The 19,713-nt window shown below is 36.3% G+C and overlaps 1 protein-coding gene across 4 annotated transcripts in view; it reads left to right on the plus strand.

Annotated features, from left to right (window-relative positions):
• KAT6A (lysine acetyltransferase 6A) overlaps nucleotides 1–19,713 on the plus strand; it is a 114,707-nt gene that overhangs the window by 73,492 nt on the left and 21,502 nt on the right. For all 4 annotated transcript variants that reach the window (XM_043563144.1, XM_043563157.1, XM_043563154.1 and 1 more), the window contains exons 8-9: nucleotides 247–365; nucleotides 14,922–15,037. In XM_043563144.1, the coding sequence (XP_043419079.1) occupies nucleotides 247–365; nucleotides 14,922–15,037 (235 nt within the window). The remainder of the gene's footprint in view (nucleotides 1–246; nucleotides 366–14,921; nucleotides 15,038–19,713) is intronic.

Raw genomic sequence — 19,713 nt, forward strand, 5'->3', positions numbered from 1 at the left:
GTTCAGATTTAGTTATGTGATAATTTTAAGAAGTTTTAGGACAGTTCAGATTTTCCATCATAAAGCAGATAGAATATGTACATATTATTTACTGATACATCTTTCTAGGTGTCCATTTACTCGTATCCTCTTCTTTTATAATATTAAGGTCTTCAAACTGAAATCAACACTTTTGAAATGTTTCCTAATTCATGTATTAAACTAAGGATAAAGTTAATAACATGTGAGCCCTTTCTTTATGTGCAGACAATCAGGATGGCTGGGATGGCAAACAAGAAAGTGAGGAACGGCTTTTTGGGAGCCAGGAAATCATGACTGAGAAAGATATGGAATTATTTCGTGATATCCAAGAACAAGCACTGCAGGTAAAGTTGGATATGCAGAGTGGACAATTAAATACTTTGGTCGTGAATGAGAAACAGGATTAATTGTATTGGGATAGAGCAGTAAGTAACAGCAATTTATTCATCCATCTGATCTGCAGATAGATGTGGTTTGTGCATATATGTAGTTCTGCTTGTTAAGGTATTCCTTTTAAACATTGTGACTTCTTTGGTTTTGCAGATAAACAGGTTGCTTCTGACTACCAGTATTAAATGAGTTTGGTGTATTTATTTTCTGTCTTATGTATGAAGAAGAGTTTGGGATTTGACCAACAAACAAAAACCAAGCTCCTTTCAAGTGATAAAACACCCATTTTCATTACTTCAGTAAATATTTCTTAACTGCTTTTGCCTTGATCCTTTGGGACATGTAGCAAAATATAAATGTATAGACAAAGAACCTGATTAGGCTTCAGATGCTGAAGAAGCCAATGTGAATGACAAGATTCCTTCTCTCAAGTATAGTCCTGGAGAGACTAAATGAATAATTTCATTCATGTAAAAAGTTTAATTATAGGGTACATGGTGTTTTGGAAGAATAGGGAGCAAGCATTTGTCTAAGCCTGGGGAAGTCAGAGGATTCGTTGATGGGAAATACTATTTGAGTTGGTCCTACAAAGAATATGTAGGAATTGATCCAGATGACAAGGAATGGGGTCCTTTATAATCAGAAGGAACAAAAATGCAAAGACTTGAAAATGGGGGGAAACAAAGCATGTTTTCACTAACTTGTGGGAATAAATTTCCACATAGGATAAAGAATACTGGGTGTAGATAATGACAAGAGATGAGATTGGAAAAGCACAGGGCTAGATCATAAAGGCTCTTCTATATTAAGTTCATTTATCTTGTGTTTTTTCTTTCTTTGCCACCAACTCACTATGTTAGCCAAGTTGAGTTCTGTCTCTTGTCTTGAAAGTAAGAGTTTATAGTTTTGTAAACATGATACTGGGGATTCCTGTTGTGCAGGTGAAATTCTTGGGATTAAGAAACCTATTTGTGCATAGATTGTTTATGTAGATCATTCTGTGAGTATTTTTTTTAAATAACAATATGAATAGTCAGCAAACATTTACTGAGCATTCTACCATCTTATGATTTCACAGAGTGTTAACTTTGAGTCAGATCTTCATTCAATTTGTGGTTTGTCATTTACTAACTTCTACTTTGGGAAGGTTGTTTAACCTCTGAAAGCACATTTCTTTTCCTACCAATAAGTAAAACAAAGTGCTATAGGTACTATAGTAGAAATTCACATGGAGTTCAGTGGGAATTCAAAGAAGGAATTAGTAGTTCCTTTGAAGAACTTTTTTTACTGATTAAGTTGCAGACATAATGCTAATGTCCATTTACTCTTACTTATTTGTGTGTATTTCCTAAAAACAAGGACGTGCTTGTACATGACCACAGTACAATCATCAAATCAGGAATTTAACACAGATAAAGTATATTATCCAACCTGGAGGTTTTATTCAAATTTTAGCAGTTATACCACTAATGTTCTTTTATAGCAAAAGGGGGAAAAGAAAACAACTTGCCCTGGTTCGTTTTATCTAGTCTAGGATCATGTGTTTCACTTAGTTGTCGTGTCTCCTTAGTCTCCTTTAACCTGGAACAGCTCTTCAGTCTTTATCTTTCATGATCTGGACAGTTTTGAAGTGCGCAAATCATGTATTTTGTAGACTATCCATTAGTTTGTGCTTGTTTTATGATTCATCATGATTAGATTCAGGTGATCTACTTTTGGCAGAAATACTATAGAGACGATGTGTCCTCCTCTCTGCATGATATCAGGAGGTGTGTAGTATTAATTTGTCCTATTACGAATGATGTTAACTCTGATCACTTGGTTAAGGTAGTATTCTGCCTTGTTGCTTCCCTGTAAAATTATTTTCCTTCTATAAATATCTTGCAGCAATACACTTTGAAACCACGTAAATGTACCCTATTTCTTATCAAACTTTTATCCACTAGATTTAGCATCCAGTGGTGATTTTTGCCTGAAACTGTTGTTTTGTTGGCTATTAAACAGATGATATTCTAATTTCATCATTCCTTTTATGTCTATTAATTGGCATTCTAGTGTAAGGAAGGTCCTTTTTTTCTTTCCATTTATTCATTTCATTTAGACTTGAAGATTCTTATGACTTATAATTTGTTGCTATTAATATTTGTTTTGGTGCTTAAAATTGTTCCACATTTGGGTAGGGGAGCTTTTTCAAGCCTGCTCCTGTGTCCTTTTGACATGGCTCTGTCATTTTTTTTTTTTTTACTTTGTCCGGTTTATTCAACTCTTTTTTTTTTTTTAATTTTTTTTTTTAATGTTTATTTATTTTTGAGACAGAGAGAGACAGAGCATGAATGGGGGAGGGGCAGGGAGAGAGGGAGACACAGAATCGGAAGCAGGCTCCAGGCTCTGAGCCATCAGCCCAGAGCCTGATGCGGGGCTCGAACTCACGAACCGTGAGATCGTGACCTGAGCTGAAGTCGGATGCTCAACCGACTGAGCCACCCAGGCGCCCCTCAACTCTTTTTTTTTAATTGAGATAACTGATATAGAACATTATACTAGTTTCAGATGTACAACATAATGATTTGATTTTTTTTTTTTTAATGTTTATTTTTGAGAGAGAGAGAGAATATGTGTGTCACAAGTGGGGCAGGGGCAGGGGCAGGGGCAGGGGCAGAGGGCGAGGAGGATAGAGGATCTGAAGCTGTCTCTGTGCTGACAGCAGAAAGCCCAATGCAGGGCTCGAACTCCCAAACCATGAGATCATGACCTGAGTTGGACACTTAACCAACTGAGCCACGCAGGTGCCCCAACATAATGATTCGATGTTTGTATATATAATCATTCTTACCTTTGACCACAGCAATATGTTCCAGGGTCTTACTGTTCTGGCTGTCGATTTAGCCATTTCTCTAAGAATCCTTGGTTTCTTTTACTGGAGAATGTGAGTAAATGGCAGTTTTGCCCTTTCACTTGCTCAGGTTCAGTGAGGTATTATTCTTGATTTTTTTCTCTCTCTTTTTCTATCTCATACTCCATATTTAATTCATCAGGAAATCCTGATAGTTTTCACCTTCAGAATATATACAGCTTATGACTACTTCTTACCACTTCCACGTCTACTACCTTAGTCAAAGCCACCATTATCTCTTGATTGGGCTATTGTAATATCTCTATACTAATTTCCTTGCTTCTACTTTTGTCCCTCACCCCAGTCTGTAGTCCATATTCTTTATACAGGGCCGAGAGTAAATATTTTCGAACTTCAGTTGGATCATACCACTCCTCTGCACAGAAAATCTTTAATGTCTTTCAGTCTTGCTTAGAATTTTTAAAACCAAAGTCTTTATCCTTTTTTTTTTTTTTTTTTCCTTTTTCTTTAGACCCAGTATCATCTTGTGCCTGCCTGTTTCTTTAGCTCCTCCCCTTGTTCTGGCCCTTGTTCACTCTACTCCAGCAACAGGCCTCCTGTTTCTTAGACACACCAAGCACTGTCCTGCCTGGGAGCCTTTTGTATTTACTGTTCCCTCTGCCTGGATTGCTGTTTCTCTAGTCTAGATGTCTAGTTGGCAGGGGTTGGAATAATAGGGTTGCAGAAAGAAAGATTGATAGAAAGAGTTAAAAGGGATGCTGAGGCCAAGTGGAGACAGTATAAATTTGTATCAACAGTAATCTAACTGTTTCTTGCACATTTTATTAAACTTGTGATTGTCCATGTGTATATCGGCACCATGGAAATAAACAGCTAGATATTTAAATTCTAATTGGTCCTTATTTTCATTGGCAGCGCACTAAAATTCTTAGGATGGTGGTATTTGTCCGTGAGGTTCATTCATTTAGTATTCATGTGCCTGGCATGCTATGAGAGCTGTAGGGTGAACAAAAAGACATAGACTGCTTTCACAAAGCTTTCAGTTGCATGAGTAAGACAATAGACAATCATATAAATAAATCTGTAATTTCAAACTGATAGCTAATAGGAAGAAAATAAAAATGCAGCAAGAGATTATAACAGGAGCTTCCTGATCTAGATTGCTGGAGATTGGGATTCCTCTTTTAGGGAAGTAATAATTTACACAGAGACTGAAACTTAAAAGATAAGTAGAAGGTCAGCAAGGCAAAGAGCTAGAAAGAAGAAATGTTCCGGACATAAGGGTACTGCTTGTGTAAATGTTCTGAGGTACCTAAGCACTTGGTAAGTTTGAGGAACTGTAAGAAGGCCAGTATAGCTTGAGTACGATGAATAAAAAAGCCATGTAAAATGAAGCTGGAGAGAGAGATTGAAGAGGTAAGTTAGGATTTGAGTTTTTATTGTAATTGTGGTAGGAAACCATTGAATTATTTCTAGCAAGGAAATAGCAGGATCATATTTACATTAAAATTTGTTTTTTCCTGGGGTGCCTGGGTGGCTCAGTCAGTTGAGCATCAGACTCTTGATTTCGGCTCAGGTTATAATCTCACGGTGTGTCAGTTTGAGCCCTGCATTGGTCTCTGTGCTGGCAGTAGGGAGCCTGCTTGGGATTCTCTCTCTCCCTCTTTCTCTGCCCTTACCCTGCTCATGTTCTTATTCTCTCTCTCTCTCTCTCTCTCTCTCTCTCTCTGTCTCTGTCTCTGTCTCTCAAAATAAATAAATAAATTTTTTTTTAAAATGTTTTTTTCCTGGCCACTATATGAAGAATGGAGTGGAATTAGGCAAGAGAAGGCACAGAAATCAATTTAGAAATCAATTTATTGGCTTTTTCAATGGTTCAACTGAAAGAAGACAGTAGCTTAGACTAGAGAGATGGCAGTGGAAATGGGAGAGAAGTGGATGGATTTAGAATATATTCTGGAGATGGAATCAATAGAACTTGGCGATAGATTTGCCGTGTTGTTTGAGGGAGCAAGAGAACACTAGGGTTGACTCCCATGTTCTCTGACTTCATGGAATAGAGAAAGTGGGTTGAAACCAATTTTATTTTGTATATTTTTTATTTTCATAGAGCTTACCATCTCATAGGAAATGTGCCCAAAAAAGCAAATCCAGTATTTGCTTTTGAGTGATTTTATTGAGTAATTGGGTTTTGTATGGTGCATTACCTAAGTCAGTCAAGAATTATTGAAATGTTTATAAAAAGGGGGCCCTATTAATTGGTTTTGATTGTTTTTTGTTTTGTTTTGTTTTAGTTTCAGGAGAAGTAAGGATATCATTTACCTGGTACTGTGTTTCATTAGCTATACAATGAATATGTTCATAAAAAGAAAAAAAAAAAGAGCCACCTCTGAAAATAAAAGCATGAAAAATTAGCAGTATAAGCTTTTGTTCTGGAATTTTTTTTACAGTAATCTTATGGACTTGGAGTAAATGGTTTTTTTAAGAGTTTCACCACCAAAAAGAAGCATTTGTATTTGGCTCATCTCATTGGAGCATAGCAACCTTTCTGAAATATATACAATGATTTTTACGTAAAATGTCACCAAAGAACATGTTATATTTCCATGTTAATTTTAATGCTAATTTTGAAGTGTGTGTGTGTGGTTGTAGAAAGTTAACAGAGCAATTTTGAAATCTATGTGGGCTATTAAAATATTTTTTTTCTTTGCATAAAGAATTGAACGTTTATTAGAAATGGAATAAACTAGGTTCACCAAATCTCCTAACCTCAAAAGGATTGTTATTACCATTTTACATATGAGGAAACCAAGACTTTTAGTTGAGTGACTTTCCTGAAGTTATGTAACTAGTAATGGCAGAAGTGGAATTTGAACCCAGGCCTGTAATTTTATGCCCTTAATCATAATAATATCCATATTACCCTGTTAAAAAATGTTATGGAGGCATCAAAATCATAAGGCATGTGCATTTATGCAAGTAGGGCAAAGTACATAGGAAGACAAATAGCAAACAGTGACATAAGATTACCAGTTAATGTAAGTCATTGCTGTATTGAATGATACAGATTGTTCCATGTGGCAACAGTATATACTAAGATGAGTAAGAGCTGGTGTGATCTGAGATGATTACAGAAGAAACAGGCTTAAAGGATGATTCAGATTTAGGTAAATGGAGAGAATGAGGGCTTCCCAGATAGAGTAACCAGCATTAAGTTGAGCTTTGAGGAATTAATGACAACTGTAAATGCAAGAGACGTTGTGATTATTGGTCCCATGAGATCAACAAATACTTGTGGGCCTAATATGTGCAACTCACATTGTGGAGTTGATGTAGAAAACACAATAGCTGCTCATAAAGGTGTCACAATACAGGCAGTCCTTGCTTTGCACGTCACTGTGTTAATGGAAACATATGCCTGTTAGAATCGTGTCCATTCTTTATACATTGCTGTGGTGACTGATATTTGATCTCAGTTTAGGTATTCTTATGTTTCAGTTAACATGGCACCATGTAAAGTAAGAACTGCTTGTGGTTTAGTTTAATACGTAAAACAGTGAACTTTTGTTGGGCATTGGTAAGAAATATATTGAATTAGTAGTATAGGGCTGAAATATGGAAGGCTTTAAAAGCTAGAAAGAGGACATTTGTCTTGGCATGCCAGGATTTTAAGGTAACCCCATGACTGCTTTTTTGTTGTTGAAATGATTTCTCTTTGGTACTGGTGAAATTAGAGATGAGGAGTGGGAGATTGTTTTAGTGTCTTAAGCCATTTGTTAAGTTACATATTAAAGGCTAGTTAATTGTATTTTGAGTTCATTCTTTTGACAGTTTAGCACGGTTTTATTGAGTATTTATTAAGATCCTGGTTAAGAGCCTAGGTATTAGAAATAGCCTGAACAGATCCAAAGCCTACCTCTGCTAAGTGACCTTGGTCAGACAAGTTACTTAATAGGTTTGTTGAAAGGATTAAATGAGTTGATATTTGCAAAGTGCTTAGCATGCCATTCACGTAGTGAGCACTAAATAAATGTGAGCTTCTGCTAGTTATCTTAGTGGTAAGTGCTAGAAATACTTAGATAAATAGGAAATGTGTCCCTGTTCTCCAGTTGAAGAGTCATTTATAAATAAATAAAGCCATGTGGTTAGTAATAGTATCCTTTTACTGTGTGTCAGGTACTGCATTCAACGTCATATATAAATTTTGTCATTTAGTTCAACCTTGTTACTTGTTCCTGTTTTACAGATGAAGGAACTGAAGCTTTAGAAGGATTGTCTTACCTAGAATTATATAGTTGTTGGTATCAGAGTCAATATTTGAACCCACAGTCTGACTTCTGATCCTTAACTCTTAATTTCTAGTTCATGGTCTGCTACCATAGAGATAGGCATAAGATGATATGAGAATGAACAGGAAGGCATCTGTCTAGGGATGTTAGGGGAGCCTTCATAGAAGAGGTGCTATTTGAGCAGGCTGTTGAGGGAATGAGTAAGAATTTACTATTGGGCAAAAGGAGGAAAGCATTTCAAAAAGAACAATTTGAGTGTGAGAAAGCATATTGAACCCTTGGAGCTGCAGGTAGCTTGTTTGGCTGAAGTTCAAGTAAGAGATGAGATTGAAATGGTAAGGACAGACCAGATCGCAAAGTTCCCATCGTCCTTGTGAAAAAGTTTGCACTCTTTTTTAGTTACAGTAGCTCTTTAAAGTAGTTAAATAGCTCTTGAGTTGAAGACTTTTTAAAAAGAGTGACATGATTGTATTTGCTTTTAGAAACTCAACTTCAGTGATTCGGTAAGCATTGGATTGACGAAGACCTGGACAAGGACATCTACCAGTCTGATGATTACAGTAGTCAGAACGAGAAGTGACTAGGACTGAATGAAGGTGGAGGAGATACAGTAGCAGAGATTTTGAGAAAGATTTAGGATAGAATGGGAAAAATATGGTGTTGGGAGTTGGGGTTGAAGGAGAGGGCAGAATCAAGTAAGCCATTCTAAGGACTATCGCTTTTACTTTGAGTTAGGTAGGAACTCTTGGAGGACTTTGAGTAGAAGAGTGACATAGGTTTTAAAGGATTACTCTGGCTTCTGTGTAGAATGAGGGGAAAATACAGAAACTGTGAGAACTTAGGAGGCTATTAGAATTATCCAAGTAAGAGATACAGTGGTTTGTATCATAGTGGTAGTGGTAGAATTGGAATTCTGATTATGTTTTGAAGGTGGTAGACCATTAGATATGCTGATGGATTGGATGGTTATGAAAACCAGGAATCAAGGATGATGCTAGAGCACAGTTGGAGGAAGGAGTTGCTGTTTGCTGAGATGTAGAAGAATACCGGAGGAACAGGTTTGAGGGGGAAAAAAAGATCAGGAGTTTGATTTTGAGCACATTAAACTTGAGATTCCTATAAGGCATTCAGGAGAGGAGATATCAAGTTGACAGTGGGATAGTATATGTCTGGAGCTCAAAGTGCAGGTCTGGACTGAAAATTTAAATCCAGGACTTGTTAGCAAGTTGGTGGTACTTAAAGAAATGAGGCTAGATGAGGTCACCAAAGAAAAGGAGAGACCTTTGAGAAGTCCCTTTTTAGAGATTGGAGAAACTGTGAATGGCTAGGGAAGGAGGAAAAAACTTGGAGATACTGGTTCCTTACAAGCCAATTGAAACAAAATGTTTCAAGAAGGAAGGAATGGAAAATTATGCGGATAGGTCTGAGGACTGAAAATTGACCATCAGATTTAGTAACATGGATTAGGTAATCTTGAGAAAGTTTCCATAGTGAGGGAGGGGGAAGATGAAAATATAATTGGAACTGGTTTGAGAAAGAAAAGAGAAATTGGTTATAGAAGTAATATGGGGCTACTATTTTGAGGTAGTTTGCAGTGGAGGGGAACAGAAGGAGAATATTTGGGTGAAGATGTGAAGGCAAAAGAAGGTATCCATTTTTTTTTTTTTAATATGGGAGAAATAGCAGTAGTTTTTATGCTGATAGGAATGATCTAGTGGATAGAAATCTGATGATGCAAAAGAGGGAAGGGAAGATTGTTGGAATGTAAGAGAGGATGTCATCTAATGCACAGGTGAAAGCGTTGGCTTTAGATGGGAGCATAGACCATCTAGACATAATATTAAGGAAAGGTAGGCTATGTGGGCACAGAGGGTAGACATACAGATGTGGCCTTGGAAAGCTTTGGAAGTTCTCTTGTGATTGCTTCTTAGTTTTCTAGTGTAGTAGAAAGCAAAGGCATTGATTGACAGTGAAAATGGGGTAAGAGGTGTGTTGGAGGCTTAAAGAGATAGGAGAAAGTATAAAAGAATTTTTTAGGAGAATTGAGAGAGTGAATGGAGTTAGAGAACCATCAAGGGCCTGTTTGAGGTCAGTAGTTAAGAATTACAAATTACAAGTTAAGGGGCGCCTGGGTGGCTCGGTCAGTTAAGCAACCGACTTCGGCTCAGGTCATGATCTCCCAGTTTGTGAGTTCGAGCCCTGAGTCAGGCTCTGTGCTGACAGCTCAGAGCCTGGAGCCTGCTTCGGATTCTTGTGTCTCCCTCTCTCTCTCTCCTTCAAAAATAAACATTAAAAAAATAAAAAAAAAAAAAAGAATTACAAATTGAGGGGTGCCTGGGTGGCTCATTTGGTTAGGCGTCCAGCTTAGGCTCACATCATGATCTTGTGGTCCGTGGGTTCGAGCCCCACATCAGGTTCTATGCTGACAGCTCAGAGCCTGGAGCCTGCTTCCTGTTCTTTGTCTTCCTCTCTCTCTCTGCCGCTTCCCCGCTCGCAGATTCTGTCTCTCTCTCTCTTTCATAAGTAAATAAACATTAAAAAAAATTTTTTTTTAAATTACAAATTGAGTCTAGTCAATTTGTTCTGTGTTTTTCTCTGACCATATCCAGATGTTGGATTATGTGGAGAACTGAATTTAACGAGAGTTGCGATTTTGTTGTTGAATTGGGAGAATATCAGGGAAGTTAAGGATATATGTAGGCAAAGATGAAGTACAGTAAAAGACCTTGGAATTTAAGCTGGATAAAGAGAAGGAGGGCATATGGAGAGTGAAAAACTGGTAGATCATTGGATTATAGGTCCTGTGGAAAGAAGGGGTAAGAGGGTTAAAGACAAAATCCTAGATTTTAATCAGTATTTAACGGTAAAGCAAAGGAGATGTCTAAGTGTAGATGAACAAAAGAGACATAGGAGAAGAAAGAGACAGAAGTAGCCTGGAATCACATCTACAGTTCTGAGATCTGGAATCCTGAAAACTTAACAAAAAATTACTGTGGCAATACATTGTTGTACAACCATCACCATCATCAGTCTCCAGAATTTGTCTTCCCAGACTGAAACTCTGTACCCAATATACCATAATTTCCCATTCCTCCTTTGCCCATCCTCTGGCAATCACTATTCTACTTTGTGATTTTGAATTTACTGTAGGTAGGTCTCAGTGGAATCATAAAATATTTGTCCCTTTCTGGCTTATTTTACTTCGCATAACTTCTGTAAGGTTCATCCATGTTGTAGCATGTGTCAAAATTCCCTTACCAGAATTTATATATATATCACTTGATATATGTATATACCATGAACGTTTAATGCATTCATCTGATGGACACTTGAATTCCTTTTACCTTTTGGCTGTTGTGAATAATGCTACTGTGAACATGGGTGGACAAATACCTGTTGAGTCTCTGCTTTCAATTCTTTTATATATTGCTGGTTCACACGAAAATTCTGTTTAATTTTTTTTTGAGGAACTGCCATACTGTTTTCCACAGTGCCTGCATCATTTTACATTTCCACCAGCACTGCTCAAGAGTTCTAGTTTTTCCACATCCTCTCCAACATTTGTTATTTTGTTTTTGTTTTGTTTTTTTGATAATATCCATTGTAGTAGGTGTGAAGTGGTATATCTCAAATGCATTTGCATTTCTCTAATGATAGTGATTTTGAGCATCTTTTCATGTGCTTACTGGCCATCTGTATATCTTCTTTGGAGAATGGAAAAAATTATAATTCATTTTGCAGTAAGATCTCATTTACCTAAACAGAACTGTTGGCAAAACATGGTGTTAACTGACATGAAACTATACATATTCTTTACTTACCCCATGTAATGTGAATATTTCCTATGCTTTGCTAAAGAAATACTAGTTTGTCTGATTATGGAGTGTTGCCCCAAATCCTACTGGGATTTCAGATACATATATAATACTTCTCTAACATTAGAAAAATTCACGATTCCAAAGCACATTCCGTGTGAAGGGTTTTGGATAAGAGTCTGAACTTGTAGCTTCACTTCTTTGGATTTCAGATACATATGTAATACTTCTCTAACATTAGAAAAATTCAAGATTCCAAAGCACATTTTGTGCCAAGGGTTTTGGATAAGAGTCTGTGAACTTGTAGCTTCACTTCTTTGGAAAACTGAATTCCCGTTCTAAAAACCGTAAACAGAACTTTTGGAATTCAAAACATTAATTAATTGAGGGCAGTGCATCCTTTGTATCTCACCCCTCCCATTTTGTTCTTTTCTGTCTTTGTTCTTTACTGTTCATGCTGCTTTCCTGAAGTTTTTTGCCTCTTAACTTCTCTGAGCCTTTTTCCCCATCTATGAAGTGGACATATTGTTTTCTACTTTGAGGAACAGATTGTGGGTATTAAATGAGATAAACAATATAAGGCATAGAGTCTGGCATAGTATCTGCTCCACAAATGCCGATTCTCTTTATTCTCTTTTTTCATGCTGTCTCCATTTGGGAGCTATGTGAACTCATCCTTACATATCTCTTTCATCATGCAACTTCTGATCCCTAATGAACAGAATTATTTTTTATTACAGTGTTTCTATAGGAAAATGTTCAGATACTAGAAGACATCTCTTTTCTCTACACTTCACATTCTGATACTAATAATAAGGGTATAGTCCTACCCTCTATTCCCACTTCAAAATGCCATTTTCCCGTGAGAAATGGAAAGGGTAGGCCAAGGGGGAACTATCTAATGGAAGGCAAGAGGAAGGGAGCAGAACTGTGTCAAGATCAGTTGTAGATCAGTTGTAATCTTCATGTTTGTACCAATCTGGACTTGGAGGGGACTCTGGAAGAGTTGCTTCTATACATTGGAAATTGGAATTAGATCAGCCATTTAGTGGAGGTGGAGTTTTTGCAGAACAGTAACTTTTCTTATAAACTCCTACTAATAAAAGTTTTATTATCTAGAATAGGCATATGTAAAGTTATCTTTTGGTTTAACCCAATTATTAGTGCATTTAGTGTCCCCTGCCCCTTGCTTTCTTATATTGAAAGCTCCATTCTGGCCAGGAATGTATGTCATCCTTTCAAGATGTTGGCATATTCAAATGAAAAGGAGGCACAGAGTGTGGCAGAATTCTAGTTAAAAGTTTTAAATATTATTTTTGTGCTCTACTGCTTTGGAAACCTTCATGTTTAATGAGAGAGTATTTGGCTGAAATTTAAAAATAAAATGACCTAGGAGAAGTGATGTTGTAATTTAGATCGGGCAGTCTGATTTTGGCAAGGACTGGGTTAACGAGTGGTTTGGATGCACCTGTTGCTTCCTCACCGCAGAGAGCCTTTGTTAACTTACCTTAGTGAATGGAAACACAGCAACATACTGGCTCTTGAGGCTTTCACAAGGGAGTTAGAGATGGTGGTGGAGGACAGAGGTGGATGAGCGCATGTGCCAGACATTTCGTAGTGCAAAAGGGTGAGGATAGGTGAAGGCAGTGGGGGAAATCTGCTGTGAATCTAGTTCTACACAGACTCTCTTAGTTGCGGTGATGTGCAAACAGTTATACTGGAACTGGATATCCACTTTCACATCGGGCATCCGCCTGGAGGAGCGACGGGCAGCTGATGGGAAAGCCCTCAAAGAACAGGCAGTGCTGTGGCAGGTGCATCTTCTTCAACTTTTGTGCTTTCTATTTGATCAGGAAGTTAGATTTGTTTTCTGATACTTGGTCATTCTGATATGTTCTATCCTATTCTTATTGTTTTGAGCCTTGAAGATAGGTTAAAAGTTGCTACTTTATGAATTATAATACTTGATTCTGGAATGTAGTTTAAAGAACAGTGTTTTTAAAGCCTTTTTACAAAGTTCTATTTTGGTTTTGAGAAATGAAAAAATCTAATTTTAACCCTGTCTTGTATTTGGTTTTAATGGTTTTTGCATTTGGGAGAGTCCCAGTATTCCTTGGCATCATAACACAATTGATCCAACTAATAGATGTTTGTCTTTGTTTTGAGATGTCTGAGGAAGAGGTTGAGGTTTCTCACCTGGCTGTACTCCAGTATGAAACTGGAGATAAGTCCCTTGGCCTTTTTATAAAAGGGAATGGTTAGAAAGGCCAGGGAGAGTTCTCATGAGTTGTAGTGAAGAGGCTTCTTCCTTAAATGAATTTACATAAATAGAAAATACCTGGTCTCTTTAATTTTGTTAGAAAGTGTGTGTGTGTGTGTGTGTGTGTGTGTGTGTATCTGTCTGTCTGTCTGTGGTCTCCAGTGAGACTCTTAATATATTATCTTGGTTTTTAAAGCATAAAATTGAAAGATAATATTGTTTATTCTTTTGATGAAGAGTTATTAATACTGGATTAGGCTAAATTCTAACTCTTTTTCTTAAGTCAGTGTTAATGTTAAATCTTAAAAATGAGTGTTTACAGAGTATTCATGATAAATGTGCATATAGTGCATATATATTATATACGTAATACACTCACCTATGTGTGTGTGTGTGTGTGTGTGTGTGTGTATATATATATATATATATATATATATATATATATGAATCTATTCCTGTATTGGTTGTAGAGCAAATCAAATTGCTCTTGAATTTAAGGTTTTAAAACTTGATCTTTGTGCTTGTCAGTAATGTCTTGTATTTAAATTGCTGGTGTGGACGTCATAAAGGCTTTACAAATTATTCTTCTTTTAGATAGTATAGTTCAGGTTATTGCAGGGATGGGGGGCATCGAGATTGTTTTCATTATAAACAGAAGGCAGATAAAAGGGGTAACAGTATGTGTATAACAGTATTTTTTCCCTTTGGTTTAAATCTATAAAGAGCTACTAATGAAGGGAATTTTAGTATAAAATGAATGGACTCTTTTGATACTTGTTTTGTCATATTCTTCTAATACTATCTACTTTCCCAAACCAGAAAGTCATTCTTTTCTCTGTGTGCATACATGTTTAGTAGGTCGTTTCTGTTGTCAGGTGAGGGAGGCACTGTATGTATGACGTGGGCGAGTGTGCAGAGCTCCCTCTTCCTCCTTGTTAAAAATTATGCTTTATCTTCTGTCCCCAAATGCCAGCAGTTTCTCTTTAATAACTAAGTCATTAAGGAAGTAAATTTAAATGCGGAAAATATTAGCAGTATTATTAAATATGGAATATGCAATGAGACCAACTGCATTTGGTTCTAAAAGATTTATTAGCATTTTTGTTCTTCATTAAAGTACCCTGTTTACAAAGAATAAGACTGCTTATTTCAAAACTTGTTAGCTTATTTCTGGCTTTTTTTGTTCTTCTGTGGAATCCTAAGAAGATGTTTAGTTTCAGATTTTTTTTTTTATATCTATCTCAGTGTATTTAATTTAGCTAACTTTTGTGATGTATTTTTTGACTGCACAGAAAGTTGGAGTGACTGGTCCCCCTGATCCACAAGTTCGCTGTCCCTCTGTCATTGAGTTTGGGAAGTATGAAATTCACACCTGGTACTCCTCCCCATATCCTCAAGAATACTCAAGGTATGTTTTGAGAGACCCTTTACCTTCTGTTTTTAGATTCATAGAACTCCCAACACTAGATCTTGAGGACATTTTAGTCTGGCTCATCTTTATATATTTGAGGAAACTGGTGGCTTTTAAATGTCCATAGTAACAGGATATTTTGGCAGCCACTTAAACCCAGTTGGCTTTAGATTTTCTTTTTTCTCTTCTGTAACCTGTCCAAAGCTTTTATTTAAAGTTGGAAACCTGACGCGTGGTCACAATGACAAGGGGAACATTTTTTCTTTAAGAGAAATTTGCCTTCATACTTCACACTAAGAATTGGAGAGAGATTCTTACAAGTTTTACTGGGTAGCCATTTATCTAAATTTTTATGATTTAACAAACCTAGTGAATGGTTTGTTTTCCCAGAAATACTTGGATAAATGGTATACAGTTATGTTACATGTAAATAGCTTGGGTTTCCTGACATTAAAAAGTCCTCAGTCACCAGCTTTTTGGGATGAGGCAGCATGTTTAGTGAAGCCAAATTGGTTTCATGACTCAGTTCTGACATTCATAAGCTGTATAACCTTAGAAGTTACCCAACTAGTCTGTACTTCAGTTTCCTCATCTGTAGAATGGGGATAAAAATAGTATTTACCTCATAGGGTTTATTTTGAGGACTGAGTTAAAACATGTAAATTGCTTAGAAAATGATTAAGTGCTCAAAAATGTCAGGTATTTTTTTTTCCTTTAGGGTTGAAATTAAAAGAGTTGGAAAGTAAGATTTGGTCAAAAAATTAAACTTTGACATGTGACAGCTTACATTAATGTTCTCTTTAATCTGTAAACTACTTATATCTCAAGTTTCTCATTTAGCAGAGTGTTGTGAGGAATAATAAGTGCTCTGTGAGTTAAACATATGTTCAGAGTACTCTCGTTATTTGGCTTTTTACCTGTCTAGTAACACTGCTAGTCTAAGACATTAGCAAAAATAATTATAATGACATTAATTTATTTAGTACTTTACAGTATACAGAGATCTTTAACATGGGTTATTACCAGAAGCTGGGAATAAGCCAGTATATTTGTTAAAAAACTAAAACTCAGTATTGTTTTTACTTTTTCTGTCCGTGTAATTTGATAGTTGGTTTCCAAACCTAAGCAGAAGTAGAAAAAAAAATGAGTGAGAATGTTGCTATAGACATAGACCTCAGTGACCAAAAAAAAAAAAAGAAGAGAAAGCAAAACTTCAGGAAACTAACACACAAGTTTATAAAACAGCAACTGAGAGCCAATTATCGTAAGGTCAGTTAACCCCGAACACTATGTTAAATCTTTAAGGCAGCATTCTATTTATATCCTGGGATAACAACAATTAATATGAGTTTGTTAAAAGAACATTAAATTATATTTATTGGTGATTATGTATTTATATTTATATATGTTAAAAGAGGGCAGGAAATTCCTCAACTACCTACAGAGCTCAGGTACTCAAGGCAGTTCCTCAGGAGTTCTGGATAGCCAGAGAATTACAGGATCAATAAGAAATATGCTGAAGAATTAATTTCTTCATCAGGTTTAAAGTAAATTATTATTATAATTTATTTAGTGAGCTCTTTGCAAGCTATTCAAATCAAAAAAGCATGCTCAACTTAGGCAACAAAGTTTGTTCAACATGTGCATATATCAACTGTTGCACGGATTGTGGTACAGATAGACTGAAACCGTTGGCACCTTGACTCTTGTACTCAAGGGGAGGAGAGGAAATTGACTTAGAAATGGAACTAGAGGGCCAGCCTCAGCACGCACTTTTAAGAGAATAATGAGAATGTAACCGTGAGGTTGTTGTCTTTTGAGATATGAAAAGGTTTCATTAAAAATGTTGCTTTTTATTCTGATTAGATTGTCACTAGAACCTGATTTCTTAATAAGATTTGAGGGAATTGGTTATCAGCTTATTCTTAATAAGCATTGAAGGCAGAAAAATAAATAACCACTAAGTAGGAATCATAGCAGACGGCAGCAGTGTGATAAGAACTGTAAAATTTATCAACTTTCTTAAATAAAATTTTAGACATTTTCTGTACATTTCCTTATTCTTTGTGCTGTGTTCCAAGAAAATATTCTGTAGTTTAATAGGTTCTTTAGTAATTATGACTTTTTCTCTATTAATAATTATCTTAGTTACATTGAAAAAATTCATATATTGGGGTGCCTGGGTGGCTCAGTCGGTTAAGCGTCTGACTTCAGCTCAGGTCATGATCTTGTGGTTTGTGAGATCGAGCCCTGCGTCGGGCTCTGTGCTGACAGCTCAGAGCCTGGAGCCTGCTTCGGATTCTGTGTCTCCCTCTCTTTCTGCCCTTCCCCTGCTCATGCTCTTTCTGTCTCAAAAATAAATAAAACATTAAAAAAAAGAAAAAACCATATGTCTAATTTAAACGAGTTTAGGCTTGTTTTACTTCTGAGTTCTATTAAAATTGAGTTGGCTAAAATGTTTAGAACTCTTAATGTTTTCCAAATAATAAACTTATATCCTTACTTTGTTAATGACTATTTACTATTCTTTGCCAAATTCTAAGTTATTTTTTTGTTGTTAAAGGTTTTAAGGACTTTTTTAAAAATTCAAAATCCCAAAGCATGCAAAAACAGAACAATTGGGGCAAATGAAAAAGAAAAGATCTCAGTGTACTTGTGTGGGTCAGTCGGTTAAGCGTCTGACTCTTGGTTTCAGCTCAGGTCATGCTTTCACAGTTTGTGAGTTTGAGCCCCACGTCGGGCTCTGTGCTGATGGTGTGGAACCTGCTTGGGGTTCTCTCTCTCTCTCGCTCTCTCTCTTTCTCTCCCAAAATAAGTAAATAAACTTAAAAAAAAAAAAGAATCCCAAAAGGATATTCTTTTGGGAAGTGGGATTATGCGTTATTTCCCATAATATCCAGATATTTGTGTGTGCATTGTATATGAAGTAATCTTGCATCCCTGACTTAAAAAAAACAAAACAAAACAAAACAAAATCAACAACAGTGAAGCAGTAATGCTACTTTATGTGGAGCAGTATGATTAAGTCTTAGACATTGAATAGTATAAACCAGAGTTTTAACCCTAAGTTTCTCCAACAGGGCTGTGTGATGCTCATACATGGCAGACAGGTTCATAGAGAGCCCCACTCTGCCAATAAAACATGACATGGATGGGCTGAAGGCAAGAGTAACTGTTGATCATGGGATATCCTCTACTCCCGAGTTGTTTAGAACTTAACTTTATAATAACGTTTTTACAGTAAGATCATTAAAATCCTAAAGGATGGGTTCTATATAACTGAGTAGCTTAGGAAGTTTCCTCTCCCCTTTGATCCTGTTCCTGACTTGATTTGATGCATAGATTATGTACAGCCTCAGTTACTAAAGACCAACATCCTTAAGGTCTTTGGATGACTGTTAAATGATGAAGTAAAATGAATGAAAGGAGAATAAAATTATTCATAGTCTTAATCATAAATTAATAGTATCTTTAGTTATCATCATTGAGCGTGGTACTGGACTAAATATCTCTGGAATAATTCTGTATAGAGGTGGATATTACTCTCTTCATTTTCCAGACCAGGGCCCAGTAAACATACTCAAGACCATGCAGTTTCCAAGTAGCAGGACCAGGATTTAATCTCACTTTTCTCTTACCACATTGCCAAAGCTTTTAACCACTGAGCTTGTGCTGCTCCATATAGCATCTGTGTGTCTACCTTGATCTCACATAGCTTGTACCATAATCTTTTATTTAAGTAATATTTGATAGAATTTTTATTAAAATTTTACTGCAGGTGGACCTCTTATAAAGGCCACACAAATTGCTACTATCTTGGGCAATGTTCAGAAGCTAAGAAGATACTGTAGGAATTCCTGGGAAGAGTATTTGTATCATCTTAGAAGTAAGGGAAGCAATGCTTCTAAAGCACACATAGCTGCAGCCTAGTCCTGACTTCACAGGTGAGGGTGTCAGCAGAGTGGCTGATTTAGAATAAACTTTAGGTATGGAGGCTACATCCCATGATGCAGTTGATCTGGGCAACCATACACCTATTTAATAGTCAAGGACTAGGGCTGTCAGGAAGACAGTGACAAAAAGCAGCAGCCATCTTTAGGGCTAAGAGTATTCATACTCTATGACTATACTTCATTTGATGTGATCTCATGTTCTTCCTATATATTTTTTCAACAAGGAAACTTCAGCTATTTGTACTGTTAAAACTCCTGGAAAAACAAAATGTTTTATTATCAGATGATTCCCTTTAGACTAATAGTGTCATTCCAGTGGGCTTGGTTATAATAAAGTAAGAGGCTTTTAAAATGTTTTCAGCAAGAGCTGAATTGGAGTAAAGTAGATTATGATATTTGCTTTTACTTTGTTATTTTTTCAAATACTAAGATTTGCTAAAGTTTTTTTTTTTTAATCAAGAAAATGTCATACATCTTGCTATTCCAAGGAAATAGCATGAACTTAAAATTCACCAGATAAGACTTGGCAGTAATTTTCTTATAGGTTTCATTGCTTCCTGTGTTTTCTTGAACAACTTGCTTACTACAAGAACTTTAAAAATTAGACCTTCTTTCATAGGCCTTAGGAAATAAGCTGTACTTTATTTTCATGTCTTTGTACCAAGACGTAAAAGTTAAATTGGATGCTTTTAAAGTTGGCATTTATCTTTAGCATAATCT

This window comes from Prionailurus bengalensis, chromosome B1, assembly GCF_016509475.1.
Source record: "Prionailurus bengalensis isolate Pbe53 chromosome B1, Fcat_Pben_1.1_paternal_pri, whole genome shotgun sequence".
Classification (NCBI taxonomy): domain Eukaryota; kingdom Metazoa; phylum Chordata; class Mammalia; order Carnivora; family Felidae; genus Prionailurus; species Prionailurus bengalensis.